General features: G+C 35.3%; 1 protein-coding gene across 1 annotated transcript in view; it reads right to left on the bottom strand.

Annotated features, from left to right (window-relative positions):
- The window catches only part of LOC149568256 (DNAse I-like superfamily protein), a 200,121-nt gene that overhangs the window by 116,142 nt on the left and 58,717 nt on the right, over positions 1-25,262 (bottom strand). Inside the window, exon 4 of the mRNA XM_089821244.1 lies at positions 15,375-15,576. Coding sequence (XP_089677370.1) covers positions 15,375-15,576 — 202 coding nt within the window. The remainder of the gene's footprint in view (positions 1-15,374; positions 15,577-25,262) is intronic.

Raw genomic sequence — 25,262 nt, forward strand, 5'->3', positions numbered from 1 at the left:
AAAAAAAACACAACCCAAGGGGAACACCAAGGAGAGAGAAAACAAAATGTTTATATATTCATCAAATAATCAGATTACAAAAATACAACTTTCAGATTCACGATCCAACTTTAAGTTTGCACTTCCAAACACATATCCTTCCTTCCTCTCCTCGCTGTTCTACTCCCCTCCTAGAACTCAATCTTAGACTTCCTTAAATAATTACCAAAATGGCTTACAGAAGATTCTAGAACATAAGAAAGCCACAAGTCGGCTCACAACAGTTATTAACTACATAAATTAAATAAAAGCAAGGTCAGCCCAAACATAAACCAAACACAGATAACTCGATAGACGAAGACTTCACAAAATACTGGTACTCGGCAATCACACGAGCTCGGCATCCAAAGAATCACTCGGTAGCAACTACAAACTCATCATCTTCCAATGCTCGGCAACCACACAGAACTCGGCAACCAAAGGAAGCACTCGGTAACCAAAGGAATCACTCGGCAGTAACTAAGAACTCGACAACCACAGAAAACTGGCGCTCGGCAATAACTGGAGCTCAGCAGCAACTGGCAAAATCAACAAAAGCGTAGGATTACAAAGCAACCCAGGATGCTCCCACATCATAATAAGATAGTGGGCCGATAGAATTTTCTTATTATTGCTGACATTACAAACCATATACTGCTTGGGACCCACGACAGTATGGACTGTGACCTCCACGATTTCAGATTACTCAGTGCCCGTGAAAAAGGTGTGAACCCCCGTGATTAATTTGAAGTTGTAACTTCTAAATTAATTGCAATAATTTCAATTTGTGAAATATGAATATAGTAAGCCAACGCCTAGGCAGAATAATCATTTTCCTTTGTAATTGACTCAAGGGATTTTGCGTCAATTAGCAAAGTTCTTTCATTGCTAGTTGGTGCACACACGATAGAACTGTAATGGGTACCCCTGGATGTCCCAAAAAACTAAACCAAATTGCTGAAAGAAATTATGTCAAACAGTTTGCATTCAACTTTTTATTTCTCTGTTTAATGTTTTAAACCCCTTATAACTCCGGAAATCAAACGTTTATTATTTGTTGTGTTTCGTGCATGGAATTGGTATCATACAACATAAACAAGAAAGAAAGTACAATGATATGCAAAATGGAAATGAACTGCTGCTAATAAAATGTTATTTTCAGAATTCATAAAACCAAATACATGGCAGATTTATCAACTCACTAATTACTTCAGCAGTATTGACATAATACTCCAACCCATGCTTACGAACTTGTTGCTACAATACTTTGTCCTCCAATCAGTCCACTACCTTCATAATACCATTCCCTCCAAGCAGCATAAGCGTCGGACAAGTAGTGAAGAAGATATGAGCAAAATATCAAATCTGCCTGTAGCCGGAAATGGAACTAAACTGCCTGATAATGAAGCCAATAACAAAGAATTCCAAAGGCCAAACCCCAAGGGAATGACGTCTAGAATGTTACAAGAGAGGATAGACGTCCTCAAATGCCAAGAACGGAGCTGCAACTCACACACCAATTTCTTCTCATATTCAACCTGCCTAATGAAGCCACAGATGCTTCCTTTTATTTTATTTCCAAGGGTCCGCTCAACTCATATGGGCAATGTGGGATAAAAGATGTGTAATATATAAAACATATATTAAAATACCCCTTATGTCTCCCTTGGGTACACATTACCATAAAATAAATATTAAAGTAACACTTAAATATTTTATAATTAAATTAGACGTTACTTTAATAAAACTTCAGGTATTAAAATGTATTAGCAATCGGACTCCGAATAATGCGAGTGATAGCTCATCCGATAGCTCTCACCGAGGAGTATCGAATCCAATCACCAAAATTGACCTGCACTGTGTCCTGCCGACTTACTAAAAATAGTAAGTATGCCTGAAACTGAGTAAATCAACTTCGTTTTGGCCCAAACTGGAAATGACTAGGCCAAAACACTCCAGGATCCCATTAAACCCTTCGTTAGCCCTCGGGACCATGTAGAACAAGGCTAACGCACACACACTTGGTCAACTGCTAAAATGGGGACATTACAGAACACCTAGCTAACAAAACGGCGGACTCTTGTAATTCCCTTTCAAAAGTACCCAGACTGAATTCCTTGAGTCAAAACATTGAATCTAAAGATTATTCCAATACTAAGGGCTCAATAGATATAGATTCCTTCCGGCACTTGTTTTCCAAGACACACACTTTGGAATTAAATATTCATTTGTTTCTAATATCGTTCTGCTCCAAGGTTTCAATAACAATCCAAAAAGTTTCAAAAACAATCTAGAAATAGACAATCTTCAGCACTCTCTGAAATTATATTTTTCAAAAACTTTGATAATATAATTTTTGCCTCGTGCAATCAAATTTAAAATTCAGACTATAAATAACTTCATTACTCATGAAACTTCTGATTGGACCCAACAACATGGCAGGGTTGATGCTCTGATACCATTGTAATATCCCTTACGAATATAGACCCAACTTTTTCCTCAAATTATTTCAAATTCATAAACAGAAATTTATATCATAATTTCCAACAAATAACCAATTATAACCAGCACCATAAATCAATGTATAACCAACAAACACTCATTCCAAAAACTCCAGCATTCATTATTGCATTATACATCAGCATTACAATAACATGGATAATGACTAATTCCAATCTTAAAACAGAAATACAGTCAAATTGGAAACATTGAAACTAGAATACAATTTTAGCACAAGTGAGAAACCTGAAATGACGTCTCCAATACGGTTTTCGTCCACCGTCTCCCGGCTTGTGGGTTTTTGTCCTCCAAGTGGCTGAAGCTGAAGCTTCCTAATTTTCTCCAAGAGAAAATCTCAAACCAATTCCATATCCAAACATATATCCGAATGAATGAGGCTCTCTCGTTTTAATCTTCAAAGTTGTGACTCTTCGACTCCCTTCATGTCTTTTTGTCTTATCCCTCCTTGTCACTTTTAGCCCACTTTATAATATTTAATTGACCTTTTTATAAATTTAATTTATGCTCCCATAATCAATTTTAATAGTATATTAATATGTCTTTAATTTCCTAATGTCCCAAAAAGGGGACATTACAGCTTGATATATCATGAAACAAAAATCTGAAAAATTTGTATTCTCTCCTCAAAACAGCATACGTGAATTTGCTTGTGTTTGGATAGAGAATAAATCGTATATATCAATAAGTTCTGCCTTTATTGTGCTAAGCCGAAAAAGGGTGGTATTTTTATTTTATTTAATGTGGCTTTAGGCATGGCCAACCAAAACTAGAAGGAAAATTCGTAAATAAGTGCCTAGATGTAGAATTGACAGATTTTAGGCTAGTCATGCCACTATCAAATTGCACCTAGAGTAGTTTTGACTTTCTAGTGCTCATAAGTCAATGACTCAACCAAAATGCAATATGTTTTGATTTTAAATGCCTCATTATCCTGGCACAATTTCAAAAAAGATTTTCCATGTTTGGAGTGTGACTTTATGTTAGCAATACTTTCTAAAATGTGTGGTGACCTCTTCACTTGTAACTTTTTCAGACTAAACATAAATCACATATAAACTCATCATTTCATTCAATTCAAATCTGAAATAAATTTGCAATTTTTCTTTCCACAGTTTCTTTGTAGTACAACCATTGATTTTGTGTGTGCTATCCCTTTCTCTTACCCCTTCTAGTTGCAGGCATCTTCCACTAAATCTTCTCAATTTCATACTAGGAACACTTCAATGGAAGAAAAAGTCATCTTCTAAGCATAGTTTCAATGGTGTTGAGCCATGCAAAATTGCATCATTATCTGCCAATATATGGTAGGAGCGAATAACCTACATTTTTGTGATGTTTCCTAAGTGCTGATTGTTGGGTGGATATTTTGCAATTGACAGTTTATGCAAATTCGGTCACAAAATAGGTTGACCAGCCATAGCGTGTGAGACAGCGTCTCTCCTACCTTAAAGGGAAGGCTACCCCTTCTCACCATTCCTTGTATCAACTCAAGGTAAGCAAGAAGTAAAGAGATATTGTAAAAGGGGTGTTACTGATATTCTTTCTTCTTATTTCAAGAAAGAAACCACTTACACGTGGAGCGAGTAATGGTCAAGGTTTAATCTCTATAACCACACTTCTATCAAACAGTTGGAACAACGATACCAATACCAAACACCAACTCAAAGGTTGATTGAGAGTGTATTGGCTTAGATCATGGCTAGTTTTCCTAATCTATAAGAATAATCTCTACCATTGGACCACACAAACTTCCAGAAGTAGAGGATTTCTAACCATGCAAAGTGGAGTTTTGGAGTTTATCAAAGTTTGAGTGAAAGCAAGAGACATGTTTTTCTTTTTCTTTTTAAGTTTATGTATATATTTTGTTGATTGTTTTGGTTTGTTTTTGGAAAAAAGTTGGAGATCTTCCCTCAAGAATGCAAGAACATTTCCATGCTTCCACCTTCTATTTTCATCCATCATCTAATACATCCAGACTCCATATTCCTAAATATGCAATCTAAACCCCAAAACCCGATTACATGTTTTCATCAAGTAAAATCACAAGTTTTTACCAGATGTAATTGCATCACCTAAACTCGATTTTGGTCGAAACTCACATTTTTTAACATAAAAAGTCTCATCCAACACGCATCCATATGCTTCCCACTTGCATCCTAAGCCATTCAAAGCAAAAGCCCCATTTTGCCTACATGTAATCCAACATCCAAACCCTGATTGCATGTTTAAATATGTAATGCATTTGGATGCCGAAGCCAAAATTGGGCTTAGAAAAGGTCATTGCATATTTTCATGACTTGCATTTACATGTAAATGAAATCCTTTGGCAAATTGGGGTTACAAGATGCCATTACATGTGATGCATTTACATGTAAAGAGGAAAATCAAGGTTAGAGGATCAGTTTACATGTTTTGAAATGCAAATGAAACCACCCAACAAGTTGTTTTGTTGAAAAGTAGTGGTTTGCAAGCCAAAAACGTGATTTAAAGGAGCAATTACATGTATTTCAAACAAAAAATAACAATGTAAAGGACTTGCATCACTTAAGTTTTCTATTTAGCACATGTCCAATTGATTCACTTAAGTGAATCTCGCTTAAAAAGGTCAAATACTTATTTACACTAATATATTTTACTACGTACCCCGGTGGTCCCCGAGACGGGGGGAAGGGTATGAGACGTCCCCCTGCGGTCCCTAATTTGCCAAAATCCACAGGAGATGTCCTTGGTACTTGGGGACGTCTAGGAAATAAAAAGGGGACAATCAGTCATCCTAGGTGTGGAAAGGGGACTCCCAAATGTCCCCCAAAAGTACTGGGGATGGCTGGTCATCCCCATTTTTTGCAAAGCAAAAACCAAAAAAAAAACAAAAAAACATAAGTTTTTTAATCCTAACTTGGTCGCCTAGTGGGTTCCACCCCTTAAAATGACCTAAAACGTCAAAAACACCATATTATGGTTGTTTAGTCATTTATTTGGTTTTGCCTGTGAAGTGGAGTGTGTTGCAGTTAGCTGGGGTTTTCATTTTGTAAGAGGTGATTTTTTCACTTCCAAGAGATTAAGCAAGGATTTGTGCTTTCTCTATTATGCACCAAGTATGAAACTCTTTATGCTTCCATTTTCCATTTCTAAAATATATTTGCAACTTGAAAAGTCTGATTGTTTATTATATTTTTCATTTTTTCAACTCATAGTTTCATTGCATATTTAAATCTCAAAACAAAGCACAATGAGCAACAGTGGAAGTACTAATAATAGTGGTGATGAGAAGGAAACTGTGGTTGGGGGTGATATTACTAGTAGTGGGACTAGGAAAAGAGCTAATCCTAAAACTGATTTGATTAAATGCCCTTCCACCATCATGAAGGATTTTACAAAGGGTCCTTTCAATAGGAAAAAACCTCTTCTCCAATGTGTCACACCTAGGCCAAAAGATTAAAAAAATGCAGAAGGGAGTAAGGTGTGGGATTGTCATGTTTGTCTTGATGATTTTAGAGGCAACTATACAAGGGTGAAGTCACTTTTTAGGTGTTGCATGGTCCTATCTTGGATTAGAATGCCAAAGATTGCAGTTAGGGGCTGAAATAGGGGGGCAAAATTTGACAATGACATCACCATCTATTCAGTCACAATCATCTAGGCATATGTCATCCACCATTCGTCCTAGTGGCAGCCCTACTGAGTCTAGAGGGAAGAGGAAGATGAGTAGTGGTGAGAAGGGCTCAGTGGAAAGTTTGTTTAATGCATAGGCAAAAGAAAAATGTGAGACATTCATTGGTAGATTCTTTGTTGCTAATGGTATCCTATATCATGCAGCTCGTTCCACTTATTTTAAATAAATGGTGAAAGATATATTGAATACAAATCTCTCATTTGGCCCCATAGTGAGCATAAGCTACAAACCACCATCCTAGATGAAGAGTAATCTAGGGCTGCTTTGTTGTTTGAGGATATGAAGCGTACTTGGGTTAGGACAGGCTGCTCTATTATGATGGATGGGTCGAACGATGTTAGACATCGGCCACTCATCAATATCATTGTCACATCCCCTGCTGACTCTTTTTTTTGAAAGCCATAGATTACTCAAGAAAGAAGGATGCAGAATTCCAATTCACCACTTTGAGAGATGTCATAGAGGAGGTTGATTCGGCTAGTGTAGTACAAGTTATCACAGATTCTGCATCTGTGTGCAAATCAGTCGGTTTGATGGTAGAGGGTTCTTATAGGCACATCTTCTAGACCCCTTGTTGTGTTCATGCATTGAAGGACATAGGAAAAATTGAATGGGTGAAACAGCCAGTGTTAGAAGTTAGAGAAGTGCAAATGTTTATATGCAACCACCACACTTCACTTGCTCTATTCAGGTTCTTCTCTAAGGAGTTCCTCAAACTAGCCGAGACAAGGTATGTCGATTTTAATTATAGTTTACTTTTAGTTTGCTTTAAGTTTATTTTTATTTATAACTGTTACAAACTTACATGTGATGTGTTTAATCATTAATGTTCAACTTTATTTTAATTGATAATTGTCTCTATAGGTATTGCACTTACTTCATCCTGATGGAGAGGATGATTGAGGTGTATGAGGCCTTTCAATTGATGGTGGTGAATCCAAAGTGGGGACGATGGTCCCATTCTAAGTCCTCTAAAGGGAGAGCGGTGAAGCAAAGGATCCTTCATGAGAAATGGTGATCCACAATGAGGTAAGTTGCTGATTTTTAAATTAAATGTTAGTCTTTTGCTTGCTGATTTTCATACTAACTTAAAAAAATTAAATTTCTAATTCTGATTTTAGTTTTTATTTGCATCTTGCAGACATATTTTTTCTATCATAGCACACAGTGTAGATGTCATTAGATATTTTGATATTGACACTCCTAGTCAAGGAGAGATATATGAGACTTTTGACAATATGTTGGAGAAGATGAAAAGAATTGTTGTAGCAAAGGATCCTACATTGGGATTTTATAAGGAGCATATTAGGCCTATTGTGACGTGGAGGTGGAACATAATGAATACCCCCACTTCATATGGAAGCCTTTGCTCTAAATCCCAAATGGTATGCAGAGTTGGGTGAAAGGGGCCTCCCATGTAATGATCCCAAGGTATTGAATAGGTATGCAGAGTTGGAAGGAAGGGGCCTCCCATGTGATGATCCCGAGGCATTGAACGGCTTCACAAGAGCCATTGATAAGATGTATTCAGCGCAAGTGGCCTCTGCTCTTCATGCACAATTCCTTGACTTCACCAACCTTTATAGCCCAAACTTTGGTAAGCCACAGGCAAGGTTGGATAGAGCAGTTTTGGACAGAGATCCTATTGGATGGTGGACCTAGCATGGGAGAGATACACCTAAGTTAAAAGCACTTGCCACTTGCCTCCTTGCACAGGTTGCTCGTTCCTCAGCTGCAAAGAGGAGTTGCTCCACATATTCATTTATCCACTCCATCAAGCAGAACAAACTTACCTCTAAACAAGCATAAAAGATAGTGGTAGTGCATCATGCTCTTCGACTTGCGGATTGTAAGATCCCTGCTATTAATTGACAAAGAATTTAAAATCTGACTAGAGAGACAATTGGACGAACAGTTAGTGTTCAACCTAGTACGAGAGTTTTGTTATCATTGTAGAATTCCCCACTCATGTATCACAGACCTTAGTACACTGAGAAAATGCAGACTATGAATAGATATGAACGATCTCTCAAAAGATTCAATTATGTGTCCACCAAGTAATGCGTAACAATAGGGTGAAATGATCACATTCAATCGTCAAGTCCAAAACTCAGATGTATATCAGAACTACACCAATCACATATAGACAGTCATATGCGAGCTCTTATTTCCTAAAGACTCACGTTAACCATGAGTGGTATTTCTCATTCTAACTATGCTTTAATAGCAATATAATTGATTACATATAAATAAGGAACAAGTATAGCAGATGTTGGCACCTGGAGTTCAATGTAGGAGGTTGGGAAGTTCATGCAGTACTAGAGTTGTCTATCGAAGGGTCATGATCTCCTATTTCCATGAACGGACAAACCTTGGAGCATTCAAACCGACTGTCCTTACCCGTGGAAGACACCCTACCAGCCTGAGAAGTGCAATGTCTACACTGTCGCAACTGTAGTGGGTTTGTATCCCTGTCGTCACCCTGTACAAGAGTGGTGACTTACCCATGTTCCCTTAGGTTAACCGACTACCATTATTATTCTACTATTAACATTGGCAAATACTGAATGTTCTAGCTCCTGCATGATGCCTATACTATTCTATCCAATCTTTAGGAGTGAGCCCAGCTAGTGGTTACTGTATTTTGTGTATGAGGACGTATGTTGTTGCTAAAGAGAAAGCTATTCCTGTGGTTAACCAGCTACTGCCAAGAGAAGTCTATACTTCTTCCCAAAACGTAAGCTTTCTGAGAATATACTGAACTTATCAAAAGAGTCTGTATAAACCATACCTAATTTAGATAACTTAGTAGAAATTTCTGGGGCTACATCCAGTCTCCACACTTCTCATAAGGGGTTTCATCTTACAAGAAAGATCCAGTCACATTAAAGTAACCTTTTAGGATTTTGAATAACAAAACATTTCATGGTCCCAATCCCAATGTAGCTCCACGCTTTTATAACCTCGATATGAGGGAAGACGCAAGCAACTAGGCAATGTGGGATTAAAAGCCAATTTTGTTTTTTAGTCACTTAAGTTACTTTATAACTTTATAATAGCATTAAAATATTTAAATCACTTAAGTCACTTGAACTTTAATATCTCCTGAAATACATGTCTAATTGTCATGCCGTCTGAAATAGGAATCTCTCCTCATAATTCCCCATGTGACCAAATACGCTTTCTAAAAATAGAAAGGGTCCATCTCTATTACTCCTGACTTACTATACATAGTAAGTATGGCAAATGGAGTCCAAATGATATCGAACGGAGGCCAAATCCATAAATCACTGAATGTTGGAGATGAATCAATCCTCAGAAGACCCTCTAACCATCCTCACTAGCCTACGAAGATCCAATATTAGGCTATTTCTTGAAATTCTGATGCTAGCAACAAATTGGGACATTACACGGATCGTTAGAATCTAGAGTATAGGAAAACTCCAGCTTGCGGTGGGATGTAGAGCCTGAGGATGTGGCCCAGATAGACGAGGATGAGACAGCACTAGGATTGGTTGGGGATCCATTAGATGAGACTACACTTCCGCTGGAGCAAGATAGTGAGGACGACTCTGATTTTGATGCCATGGTGGCAAAGGCAGAATAGGAGCAGCAATTTGCTTCATTTTTCTATTTATTGTTTTCTTTGTTGAACTTGAACATGATGATGAAACTTTATAGCAGCTCTCTAGCCTTTGGGCATATTTAGATTTCCAGATTTTTATGATATCATTCACTACAAAACTTATATTTAAATATTTTTGTTCACATATTGATATGCATATTGACAATTGAGTACTGAAATCAGTTATTATTTCCTAGATGGCATTCAAATGGTGTATGTTAAGGATCTATAATGTTTAACCAACTTGTTGTGTGCTTAATTTCATATGAATGACATGTATATTTGCAAATTTCAATGTATATTTTGAAATTTCAGTGTACCTTGTGAAGTTTTTTAGACAATTTATTTCTTCTTAGGTCCAAGTTACCTTCAACATCAGCCAGAACCTAATTTACTTTAATCCTAGAAATTCAGAATAAGTGCAGTCATGGGCAATCTCTAATAATTGTTAGTTGAATATAGAAACATGACATGAGAACCTTGCAACTTGACCAGAAGATACTATTACTGAGCTTGATGCAACACATAAAAAATTTAAAAATATTGACAAAAATGGACATTGAGTTGTATAGACGTCAAACTTTGTATGGGTACAACATCGTGTGTAAGGGTTTTTCTCAAGCTAAGTGTGGAACTGAACCTTAACTCCCTATTTCATTCATCCTAACTCTCTTGGTTCTAAGCTAACTAAAAACTTATTGTAAATGGCTAATACAAATTCTACTTGTTATGCTCTTACCAGTTGTCTGGGGTTACTTTGCCCATAGATTAGAGCTTTTCGTTAAAATCTAAGCTACCATGGTTCGTCCCTGGACCCCCTGGACCTGTAGAAGTTTGAACCGGTTTGAAGTTCAGGTCCAATTCGGGCAAGGTTCCAATTTTCGCTTGCTGGTTCAATCTGATTCAAACCAAGCTTGAACCCAAGCGAACCAGGCTAGAAAAATGGAACCAAGTTCAAACCCAGTTTGAACCACATGCTTTTTGAGCCCCGTGAACAACAATGAAGTGTTTTTTTTTTTGCAAAATTTAATAAGTTTTTGGCGTCCACAATCCTAAAAGGTTGTTATGTATTGCTTTTGGTGGCCTCGCACTGTCATATTTTGTGGCCTCTCATTGTCATTGTCATTTTTTGAAGAATTTGATGCCAATACCACTGTTGTTGTTACTGATCCCATTGCCATTAGCTCTATTGTTGAGTTAACTAATGCCAAAGAAGAAGAGGATGATGAAGAAGAAGATGAAGATTGAAGTGTTAGTTTTTCATATCGTTGCTGCAAATGTACTAAGCATTGCCTATAATAAGGTATATGTTTTCCATATGCAACATCCTCTCATTTATATTGAGCATGGGTGAATGAATAGACATGTCTATTCAATAAACAGATAATTAATAGTACAAACTTAATTATGTTATATATATATATATATATATATATATATATATATATATATAATAAGCTTATATCTCACATAATACTATATCTCATATATAATTATATGAATAACCATAGAGTTATCCAACTGAAGCTACCAAACATTAACACTCCCTCTTAGCAAGGGAGAATAAATACAAGACAAAATATTACACCATTGGTAATATTAGGAATTTAAAGATATCTCAGAAGTTTTCTACAATTCAATATCACATACGATATCAAAAGTATTGATCTCCAAAATATCAACATATGATATTCATCAATTACTCAAACTAGGGAAAGATATCACATTTGATATCAAGAGTCTTGATCTCCCAGAATATCGACATCCAATATTCATCAAGTACTCAAAACAAGATTTAGATATCACATTTGATATCAAGAGTATTGGCCTCCCAGAATATTAATGATATTCACCACTTACTCAAAACATTTAGATATCACATTTGATATCAAGAATATTGGCCTCCCAGAATATCAATGATATTCACCACTTACTCAAAATGTTTTAGAGACCACATTTGATATCAAGAGTATTGGCCTCCCAGAATATCAATGATATTCACCAAGTACTCTAAGAGTACTGGCCTCCCAGAATGTTGAGATACAAGACATTCACCATTTACTCAATTTATTAGATCTCATAATACAAGTTGATTGTAAGATTGTCACCTTACAACAACTTCTCCAAATACAAGTGATTATAATTTGGAAGTCGTCACTTCCTCATGATGCACACAGGGGATAGGCCCATACATAGTCACACTCGTCATGACTGTGACAACTTATTGAACATTAGAGAAACCAGCTCAACATGGTTTACTCCCTCTCAATCAATAAGATTGGGTTCACTGAAGGTTAACCAAATAGAATCTTCAGTCTTCTCCCTCTCTTCCAAGATTTCCTAAAATGAAATGTTATTCTCTCTCTAAATCTCGATCTCCCTTTTCCTGCAACAACATTCTCAGAGGAAAAGATCAAGGCAAATATCTTCTATAGTATGTTTAAAAATACAATTAAGAATGTTAACATTAATTAGGATGTTAGTAATTAACTCATACAAATTACTAATGATAACATAAATAATCGTAACATAGCTCCTTATTTTATATTTTCAATAATAGAAATAACATAGTACTCAATTTTCACCTTTCATACTCCCATAGTCAACCTCTTAATGTTCAACAAATATTATATTAATCTATTAAATATCATCTAGAATGAATGCAAATATACATATATACATGTATATAATTCATTTTCACTTATATTCTCAATTATATATACCATATAATATTTATTTAAACTTAGAAAGGAAGAAATAAAATAAGACATACCTTAATACTTATCTTTATTGGAATGGTGCCTTTACTCCCTTATTGTCATATCCCATAAGGGGATCATACCCCATATCCTTAATAAAATCCAATGTTATATCTTCCTCATTAAGTGGCATTATTATTGGTCTAATCTCATACGAGTTGAAATCATTTGTGCTTGGTCGAATTTGAATGCGGTGCTCTTCACACGTTATGTGACTACGTGGAATATGACTTGACTTGGAAACATCAACCCTTCTATGTACATACTTGCCTGTCAGGGGAGGATGGTAATATGTACGTTATACGCGAATGAAGCAGTCGTGAAAGTGCATCCAAAGAATGCGAGCAGGGAGTTTAGGGTAGAAGGAGGTAGCATTGCATATGGTTTCTCTTATGACATTTTTAGCATTAGGGTTACCCTATCTACAGTAGTCCCTGCTTAAGCTCAGTGACGCCTCCGTCCTCATCTCGCAGATGTAGATGCACATGAAGAACAAAGCCATTGCATTGAATTTCATTGTACTGAGTGTGTATGTAAATATGGGGAGAGCATCTAAGCTATATAGTGCACCCACAGCTCTGGTGATCCGTTTATCACAGAAGTAAAGGTAACGTGCTAGCATAATAATATATAGGGGGGCTTTGATAGTCACATCCCCATCCAATATTTGTGCTTGATTTGGTGAGTCGACAAAGCCTAATATTCCTGATAATCTGGTTTTCACTCATGATGATCTCTAGTAGCCAAGGAAATAACTCACATCCCTCAATATGATTGTATATTTCATTGTGAGCCTCTTGTCACTCCTTCCAAATTTTGAATGTCAGTTTAGTCGTTCATGCTTAGGACGAAGCCCTAGTGTTCGATCTTTTATTTTTCCTATCAAATACTTTGTTGGGGTCCAATTTTCCATACGATCAAAGACTTTTGGAGCATTGAAATTGATTTACTTGAGACTATAATCATATGTTGAATAAGGAAATCTCCGTAGGTTATCTTCCCTTATTCGCTGACTCGCACAAATCAACCTAGTCACTATTCTATGTTGACTGTTCTCTTATCTCCCATAACGTCCACCTTCTTCCCGTCATGATGAAGATCATCGTCCTCACTCTAAATGCGAATCAGTCACATTTTAATGTTTAACATGACTACTATCTTTGAAACATGGTGAGAGACCACATTCAACATGGTCGATATTCTATACACAGATTCAACATCACAATATTCGACAACTCACCACACAAATGTCATAAAGATCCCTAAGATTGAACGTGCTCTAATTCCATGTTAATTTTTCAAATCGTTGCTGCAAATGCACTAAGCATTGCCTGTAATAAGGTATATGTTTTCCATATGCAACATCCTCTCATTTATATTGAGCATGGGTGAATGAATAGACATGTCTATTCAATAAACAGATAATTAATAATACAAACTTAATTATGTTATATATATATATATATATATATATATATATATATATATATATATATATATATATATATATATATCAAATAATAAGCTTATATCTCACATAATACTATATCTCATATATAATTATATGAATAACCATAGAGTTATCCGACTGAAGCTACCAAACATTAACATGAAGAACTAAAAATATTAATAGTTTTTTATTCCATTAGCTGAAAATGAACGTGAAACAATGATACTTGAACTTGATGCTATGATTTACTTATAATGTTTTGAATCTTTGATGTTCAACTATATGATGGTATGATCACTATGATTGCAAGTTAATGGTGTTTTTGTCGTTTAAATGTGTTTATGCTACTACGCTACATTCTAATTTTAACTCATGCTTCATTAATATGTATGTGTGTATGTGTATATAATATATATATATATATATATAATAAGTTTGACATGTTTTTGTACTAACGAACCCAAACCCCTTTCCAAAATTTTGACAAACTTGCAAACTGGTTCTCGAACTTCGAACTTCGAACCGAACCCGAACCAATCACTTAGGTTAAACTTCATTTTGGCATTTGTCAACCAATGGTTAAGCAGTCCTTGCATAAGTATTATGTATAATTTCTGTGCTGATCTACAAAATACAATAATTGGACCACTTTGTACTTCACAAAAATTCCTCACTGCCACAAATAAAAGTCAAAAGTATATTATACCTATCCATGCAAGAATATATGTATAAAAATCTTGAAGATAAAGGAAACGGCAACAAACACCCAGCAGAAGTATACTTATTCTTAAAACAGTTGTCAAAATAACTTGCACTGCAGACAATGAGCACCCTCATTCAAAGATTAATGATCATTTGTGCAATGGTAATGTACATACAATTAATTGAATATACAGAAGATGCACTTTGCTAAGTATCTGCAGACTGCAAAAAGATAGAAATGAAACAAGAAATCAATTAATGGGTATTTAACTACATATAATATGATATTATAGCCATAACTCCTAACCATACAGATAAGGGACATCCAATTCAGTTTGATGCCCAATTTTGAGCACCAAGATACAAATTTTACCCTATCTGCATACATAAATTTTAAAATGTCTATTTTGAGCAGATCGATATTGTAGTTATCCATCTTGTTTAAATGTTTCACAGCCTGCTTCAAACTTTCAAATCAAATTTAGTTAACATGTTTGTACAACAAATTCAATATGTATTGAGTTAAAATTTGAAAAGAACAAGATGGATATCTTAAAATGAAAATTAAACTATAGAATGACTGAAACAAATAGTTGGTGCTATACCATATAGAATTTTACAGTTTACCTAACATTGAGATCACCACACCAAATTAGAGGCTTATCAGAAACTCGTAAAACAAAATCCAACATTCTTTGATCCCATTTCCTTCTCCTTTTGAATCCATTTTCGTCATCCTTCCAGCCATTATTTGGAACATACGTGTTAACAAGTCGGAATGACTCAAATTCAGCCACAATAACTCGGCCATCAGTTTCATGCTTGAGAGCTGTATAACATATTAAAAATTTAAAATAGTATAAACAGATTTGCAATTTTGTTACAGCAATGTTTTCTTCAAAAAAGTTGCCACAAAATGTATCATTAACCTTCATGCTTTACCTGAAATTGTCTAGCATCAAGAAAAATCAATATTAATTAAAAAGAGGGGGTAAATGAAATGATCCTTTAACATCCAGTGGGGAGAAAAGGTTTAAAAATCTCAATAGATCTAAATTGACACTGGTGCAATGTATATGGTAAGGATGACACACTAACATATATTATTTATAAATACAAATCAATGTATCATTATCACTATTTCATTGTGTTTATAATGTGCCAAATAGGAACTTAATTGTCTATTAAATTTATATGTGGTTTTTGAGCTACATAAGTTGTTTATAATCGTGCAATTATCTTGGCCAATCTTCAGAGAACTGATGATGATTAACTAATTATTATATTAACTAATTTCATATTACTATTAATCTCAGTTACTGGTTGTATGCACCCTGGCCCTGCATCCATTTGGGTGTGGATTTTGGTGTGTGGTGCACATGGATGCTCACAAGAAGCATGATTTCTGCCTATGGGAGCATTCAGATACACTGTAAATCCGGATGTCCCCACGGGAAGAAATCACACTACCTGTGAGCATCCAAGCACATCCAGATACATCCAGACACCAAGCATACAGCTTTGGCAAATTTCATTAGCTCCCCTACTATTTTCAATCCAAGCATTTAACCAAATTCAAGTTGCGGAGGTGATTTTTCTCAACTATTGACACTAAGGGCAGGTTACTTGGAACTGTTGATCTAAACAGAGTTAGAAATTAGAATGCATTGAGAAGGGTGATCGGTGATTTTAATTTTTTTTCAAAGACACATGGTTAAATCCTAACTAAGCAATCCAGCACCTTTGAAATCTATAGATCTACTATTGAACATTGTTTAATGAGCTAAAGTAGCACGTTAGAGTGGCAAGTATGAAGATCATTGGATGGACATCTAGCATTTCATGATTAGTTCGTATGGGCCAAAAAACAACTTGAGACTTCCATATAGGCTTCATTCTAAAGGAGTCAGAGATATTGTCATGTCGAGAGTCTAGTGTCAATGCAAGTGGCAGGCCTGTTGGATCTATTTGCAAGCTTGATAGTATTTTGAAGTTAATGTGGGCCGTGGTTATCTACAACAATATGACACAATCTTGTTAACTGTAGTATTCTGATAACTTAAACCACCAGACATCTTTGTGATCCACAAATATACCAAATAGACCATTGATTGCAGTTGAGTTTTAGTGAACTGATGTAATATTTGAATGCTGCCATAATTCAATCGATAATGGTGTTGGTTCCCAAAATACCGCAAATTGGAATCCTACGAGCCTTGCTTGCTCGATGCTGGGATATCCAACTGGTTAAGGCGAACTTGACGGAATCAATCAATGTGATCCAAATCCCCTGCACTTCCGACTCTGCAAAACCGAGGCGGGTGTACCTGATCTTGGACAACAACCTCAAATCCAAGATGCTTGAAGCAGATCGATTAGAACACGAAGACAATAAAAGTTTTCCAAATGGCAAGAATTAGAGGAAAACTTTAAACTTGGGATTTATGAATTGAGAACAAAAGTAAATGATTGAAATAATGTTTTAAATAAAGAATAAATATAGATTAATGCAACAGATGAATATATTAATTCCTCAAAGACAAGAAATGAAACATTTGCCAGCATATGAATTATGAATCAAGAGCAAAAGACCAATGCTTAATTAAATGGGCAATAGAGTCAATATTATTAGTTGAAACGTACAACTTTATAAAGTTTAATATATTTTAACTATAAACAAATTTAATAATTCGGACACGACGAATTAATTATATAAATGCAATTTAAACTAGTCTAAAATGCACTTTAACTCCTGTGAAGACAAATTAGACATAAATACGGAAACAATAAAATATTTCACAATATCTATGTTTATCAAATTTAAAATGCAATAATGATCTAATCCACTTATCCGAATATTTAAAATATTTATAGAAAATAAATAAAAAACATTACAAAGGACACAACTTAATAATAATTTAAACTCCAATGCAAATAAAAATAAATACGCTTACAGATTGTGCCGGAAATAAAAATTACACGTAGAGACACTCCTTACGGATGATCCATCTACTGCAAATTTATCCGAACCGCATAAAATTTACTCAATAACTCAAATCCACAGGCTTAGTTCAAAAGTTTATTTCTCCACCCATTGAAAAATATAATACATTACAAAGCATAGGATAAGTAAAATTTTAAAAAATAAGAATGAATTGTCTCTTTTGATTTATGCATCTCATATTTATAAGGTTTGAAAAGTGCCAATTACAGTACCAACCATCATATCCGTTGATAACAAAAAACTAACCAAATAGTTCATAATGTAATTTAAACTTTAATGTAGACAGTTTTGAAAATTAGTCATGGATTTTGGGTTTTAACGGCATTAGACAATCGCAAGATTCAATGGCTTTAGCGTGGATCATGCTGCTCGCACTTCAACCGCACTTTGTCTTCTTCCGCCATGGATGGTTGGTGATTGCACAGACAAATAAGGTGATCTAGTCCAAAACGAGTGCAGATTTCTGTTGCGCATAGATACGCTCTTCTACTCGAAAGGCTTCATTTCGTATGGACACCTGTTTCTTCAATTAAAACTGTGTCCTCTTATCACTTTCCATAGGGATCCCTGAACTTGCAAACAAGGACAAGAAATTCTTTAAGTCGAATGTAGTGATTAGAAACAAATAATAGAATCCTCTTCTCAAATAGTCCCGTGAGAACTGAACATTGAAACCTTCGGTATTCATTTCTCTTGCTAAGTGTATGAAAGGTTATCAGATTTCCTTTAAGTCTGAAATGTTTATTCATACAAAAAACTTCCAATGAGCGTATTTCATTCTTTCCTTTCGAATTCCTTTCACTGTTGCTGTATTAGGAGACGAAGATGGGCATCACTCAAACTTTGTCTAATGTTCAGCTTCTGTGTATTTGAATTGAAACTTTTACTGTTGATGATACTCATTTACTGGCTTACTCGTTGTCACATAGACGGTGATGTGGCAAAAACTAATTGATGTGGAGATATGAATCTGAATCATATAACTTATCCTTCTTCCTTCTGCTATTTAGACACCTTCCCATCTTGACTGGTGCAACACTGCAGGGTATATGGCAATGAACCACTTGTAAATGAACAAGGAACTTCCTTTGGTAGGCATCATCTTACATGGATTTTGGCATATCATATGTGCATGCTTTCCTTTATACTTATCTTAATAAGCCTTTAAAGTTCTGAGATCATCTGAGAAACAGCTTTCATCATTATCACTTCTGAATGTACATGGTCTGCATATACTGCTGAATCACTGACATGAGTTAAAGCTGCTCGTTTCATTGTAAATATTCCTTGAATTGGCAAGTGTCAATACAGATTTGAAAATCAACCCAGAACTGGAACAAGCACTGAATAAGGTTGAAGTGAGCATTTCTTCTGATAAGGATCTCAACTAAAGCTCACGGGAGTTCATGCCTTTCAGAAGATGGTGATTGAACTGCTTTCTTTATTGGCCACTCTTTGTCACCATTAGGATAGCTACACCAGTCTGCATCAAATTCTAGACATTTCAGTTTGCAGCAGAGCATCATGATCATCTATACTTGATTTATTAATTTCCAAATTCAGCTTTGACTGAATATTTTCAACATCAGCAACCTTTCCTTTCTGAGAAGCCAGCACATTAGTGTGCCTTACAATCACACAACCTGTGATAAATAATAGGCTATAAAGAACAAGCAAAAAGTAATGTGAAGCAGTCCCTTTAGCAGTTTTCTGGTGCTGATGCCACATTATCACATTCCAAACCAGAACGCCTCCCATATCACACTTGCTGTTATACTTCTCAAGCAGTAATCTATATACAAATAGGATATTTAATTATTCTGCAACAGAGATCAGGGCTATTTGTATTGGTACTTGTATTCTCTTCATATAAATTGTTTGATGAATTGCACAAGCCACTTTGGATAGTGCTGAAATGCATGCCTAAATCAAACAACTTCCTTTTCCATATTCCTATAACCCTTTTTGTATTTGAAGCATATTGTTTGAATGGGTAAGATCTGAAAATTCTATCTTTTCCATGGTGCTTAGGACCAAAATTTTGTGAAAATTTGGGTTCCATCAGTGGCTCTCTCTGGGGATTTATGCTCCCTGTGAGCATGATGAGATCTCAGCTATCTCTGGAGAAGCAGGCCGAACATTCGTGCTCAACATGATGTACGGTGAAATTGGGTGGCCCCAGGCCCCCCAAAATAGGAACATCACTTCTTTCCTCTATCGAACACCTTACTCTGATCATTCAATACTTTGGACCTGCTGAATATGGTATTATATTGTTCCTTAATAAAATCTAATCCATTAAAAAGTGTTAGAAAACAATCATTACATAATATGTGCATTTCATTTATTACTTGTCTAGACTTAATTCTTACCATTGCTTTATCAATAGGATCAAATGAGAAGAAATATATTTCACTATCATTTAAATCAAACATCTGATCTCTTGCTTCACTCATTTGTTCATTATACATGGAAGAAAAATCTTTAAAAGAAAAATGATAAAAACTTAAAAACATCTCCCTAAGCATATTGTTAGCAAATATTTCCATAGGGTCTTCGAGGATACTTACCTCAGTATGCTGTCCATATTTCATACCTGTATCAAATGCATTATTCTTATAAATATGAATTTCTGATTCAGCTTCATCAGCGCAATCATTAGCCTTTGGTAAGTCATCAATTACATTATGGTCCTTGCTGGATAAAAAATCCTTGTCTTCATGCATTTGATCAATCATACAAATATCTAGATTAGTTTTCTCCGCTTGGACATCTTCTAGCACGCAATTTCCTTGATCTCCACACCTTAAATGCTGATCTTCCTCGCACAAAGGTTTTGAAAGTAGGTCACTTTCAGGTAATACAGACTTCCTGTGATCAAGATTCTGATTAGATATGATGCTTGAAAAAGTTTCAGAACTATGCTTCAAGCTCAACACACTCTCTTCATTGCACTTGTTTGACTTCATATCATCCTCTTGTATCTGATATGATTTTGGCTCATAAGATGAACGAAAAAGATACATATAGACTTCACAATTATCATTAAGCATGATATCTTTATTATTTTCATCATAGTGCTGAGATATTTGTTCCTCCAACAATGGACTCAAAAATATAGAATGCTCAAGTATATTTCCATGATATCCTTCATCCAACATTTTCTCATGCTGTTCATCTTCATCTTCACAAGATACTATGTCCAGATTCTCTATTGTTTCATTGAATAAAAGATCTGAAGTGATGTTGAAGTCCTTGGATGCCTTTTCTTCTTCTTCATGCATATTCACATTATCCTCTAAATCTAGAAATGTATTAGGGCTGTATTCTTCATTCCCCTCTGCTAGTTCATCATGTATAGGATCATAACATTCTTTGAAATTGTATCTAAACATATCTCTCTCTATACTTGGACTACAATACTCATCTTCAGCAAACATGTCATCCTTTTGAGAGTTGTATGATCCTTCGGGTTCATTGGTTTCCATCTCGTGAAAGTAATATGGATTTGTAGAAAGGGCTGGACTTTCATAGGACACATCTATTATCTCATCAATATGCTTTTCTTTGTATATAGGAAGAAAAATTTTACCACCCTTTTCAACATACTTTTGATATTCTATGTCTAAGAAGTCGTCCATGCTAAGAGAATCCTCTTCATCATTTCCATTCTCTTTACAATCTAATTCCTCACCGGTCTTATCATGATCGGATCCCTTTTCGATTTCATCTACCCTTGAATCTAAAAAATTACTATGTTCTTGTTTAACTTTAGTACCTTTTGCTTCATCTTCAATACCTTGATCCCATATCTGAAGAAGAAGTTTCACATCAGGGTCCTTTGGCGAAATTCTCAATTTGACAATTTTGTTTAGGAATTCCACGTATGGAGGTTTGAAATTTGATGGAATCTCATGGTAAGCATTCATCACTCTCAAAAACAAATGCGCTGAAGTCTCACCTTCATATCTCTCTATATTGAAGAAAACATCAAGTGGAGACATCTCAGGATCCTCTTCTATATTGCAGTTTTGATCATCATACTGTTCATAGCAGATCTCTTCTTCATGGCTTGCATCGTCAAATTCATATAGGAACCATCCTTCAAATTCTTTCCAAGATGCAATACATTGTGTGGGTAGTGATTCATATGCTTGTCTTGCACTATCCTTCAAAGTTCTAGCAAACAACTTCATCACTTGATCTTCCAAACAAATCTCATAATCTTCTATAAATGTATAGAATGCATCTAAATGTTGAATTGCCGATTCATCCCATTCTCCATGAAATTTCGGTACCAGTTGTGAAAGCTTTGGAGATAACTTGTAAGGTTCATAATCAAACTTGCTGAAATTCAATGGCTTGATGCCATCTAAAATGAAAGACTTTCTTTCAAATGATCAATACATTTGAAAAACCATCCACAATTTAGCTTTGGAGATAACTTGTAAGGTTCATAATCAAACTTGTTGAAATTCAATGGCCTGATGCCATCTAAAATGAAAGACTTTCTTTCAAATGATCGATACATTTGAAAAACCATCCACAATTTCCCTCTGAGTCTACTCCCTCAGCAGAGTCACTGATGATCTAGGCATCTTTTGTTAAAGTACCAATCAAAATACAATAGAGTCGCCACCTCAAATAGAGGAAACAAATAATCTTCAAGAATCTGAATTCTTCCTTCCAGCAGAGTATAGTGTATACTTCACCTGTGGCAAAGGTTTAAAGAAGACATACAATGCTCTACAAGATACAATCTCCACAAAGCAATTAGATTTATAAAATGATTACGAGATCGAAATCTTCAAGGAAATTAAAATGCACAATATTAAATGTAAAAGACTTATTAATCCAGAATTTCAAATATATCAAAGTGTTTTAACAAATTAAATAAAATTTAACTCTTACTAATCTGCAATCAGAAACTCTTAGGGTTTATTCTGCAACTCTTCCCCAACAGAGTCGCCAATCTGTTGGTTCCCAAAACCGCAGATTGGAAATCCAAGAGCTTGCCACTTCTCCGGTAGGATCTCTCAATCAAATTTTGGCCAACGAATGGAAATGTCTTAGATTCCCCTGCACTTCGAGCTCTGCTACACCCAGGCGGGTTAACCTTTACCTCAAACACTGACTGTCTAGTTTCAAGGTTTTCTATAGCGAATTTAAACTTGGAGTTCTTCGACTGGCAGGGTCCTTGAATTCAATGAAACTAAAATTGGATGTTGAATATTTGATAATTGAATGTTTTGTATAAATTTTGTAAATAATGGAATTGATGCTTGCAGAAGGAATATATTGATTTTCTGACTTCAATAAAAAGACCAGTGCCTTTACTCATCTGGGCGATAGAGTCAACTTCAAAGAATTTTTACATACAACTTCATAATGTTCAATGCACTTATACTGCCAACAATTTTAATAATCTAAATGTGACAGATCAATTATAATGCAATCTTAAATTAGTCCAAATTGAATTTTAACTCCTCTGGCTAGGAGACAAACTGGACATAGATGCGGAAACAATTTAATATTTCACAACATCTATGATGATCAAATCTAAAATGCTAATTGACCATGTCCACTTATCTAATATCAAAATTATATATAGAATTCTAAAATATAATTATGAAGGACGATTCGCCTGTAGTTTTAAATCTCCACACCATTCAAGAACAAACAAAAGACATTTTATTTTATTTAAAAATAAAATAATGGAATTTTTATTATAAAATCATAATGAGCCCTTATCCCTCCTTATAATAATATAAATGTAGAAATGCTCCTTGTGAATCTGAATGAACGTTCGGATATGAATATGTCTTAATCTTACAATGTCATACCCCTTATTTATACTTTAGATATACGGGAGATGTGACTTTTCAAATGGAAAGTCATGTTACATTTTTTCTTTTTTAATGGCACCTCTCTACCATAACAAATTAAATTCATTTGTACATAATAAATATAATTTTAGCACCTTCGTAACATAACTCATAAACAATTTTAAATAATTTAAAATCCATAGGCTCCCGATACCATAGGAAGATTTATTAATAATTGATGGGTGCAATTTTTGCATTCTGCCGCTTTTGATTCCATCGTATGAACACAATCCGACTCACACATAATCCATACGGGTATCTGTAGAGGGCGGTTTATTAAATTTGGAGACCATTTGACCATATGCGTTCCTGTAGTAGGCTTCAGATTTGTGTTATAGCAGTCACAATTTCTGGCATGTCGTTCCTCAGATCTTCATCGTGTACGGAAAATGTTGCCGTGAATGTCATCATTGCATTGGATCTTCATTCTGACAAGGAACTTCGGCCTTTGCAAGTCTCGCTCCTTCATATTCACACCCACTGGTCCATGCCGGAATTGCGTTTCTTTCACATAGATAATCATCACTATCGCAGGAAGGTTCTAATATGTTCCCACGAACTCAGCCCTACTCGTCTCTAGACATCTCCATCTATTCAAGATCTTGATTACGACTCTCCAATACCCATTCAAATACATATGGCTGGTATAGAAAGGCTGCATTCCTTAAATTTTTATCAGAAATGCTTCTCATACAGCATCAGACTTTTCTGTCGCATCCTTCTCTAATATTTTGTGTATTTATCTTGTCTGGATATCTTTCTAATCCACAGGAATGTGCCAGGTCACGTAAATATCTGACTACAGTTTGAAGTTGATGAGCCTGTAGGAATCGAATGTAAATAGGTGACTGCTTGATTTCATAATGCATAGATGCTCCAGGGATGAGAATTTGAAACTCATCAATTGCATACTGAATCACTTTAGAGATATGAGAGGCAGCAAGGCATTTATGAGTAATTAGAGCACAAAATGGACTGTAGATTATCTCCAAAAGCTTGTCCCGTTCAGTATCATCCACCAAAGGCCAAATTTCTGCATTACATATAGATATTCGTTGTTAATTGAGGCCTCCATCGACATGAATAAATGTGTATCCATTTGTTTCATTCTCCTATTGTGAAAATAAAAAAGAAATGTGCCGTTATGCACAAGGCTTCCATGAAGTTGTTGCAGAGTATGGATTCTCCCAAAGAGATGGTATTATCTTTTACATGTGGATAATGGAAAACAATTCCTTTCTTCTTGCACAAATATGGAGGGCTTATTCGGTTCCAGTAAGTAGGCAAGGAAATGACTGCAGCAAGAACAATGGCACGGAGTAACAGTATCGAAATCTTCCTGTAAATCCTCTCATCTTTTCCAAAGTAAATAGAAGAGAAATTCAATCCTTTGATTTTAAAGTTGTGCTGTCTCTAGATGATATCCGAATACTCAAATGTCTGCTCAAGAATGCTTCATAAAATTCACATTAATAGATTTCAGACTCCAGCTTTTGTCAACATGCTGTCATCATATTGCAAATAACTGCAGCTGTCATATATAGTGCTAACACTTTCTTCCATAGAGTAACACATAATCCCCTGGACAACATGATAATGACTTAACACATTCGGCTGATAAAATTG

The sequence above is a fragment of the Cupressus sempervirens genome, chromosome 3 (genome assembly GCF_028749045.1).
Source record: "Cupressus sempervirens isolate cs-2001-9-10 chromosome 3, ASM2874904v1, whole genome shotgun sequence".
Taxonomy (NCBI): Eukaryota; Viridiplantae; Streptophyta; class Pinopsida; order Cupressales; family Cupressaceae; genus Cupressus; species Cupressus sempervirens.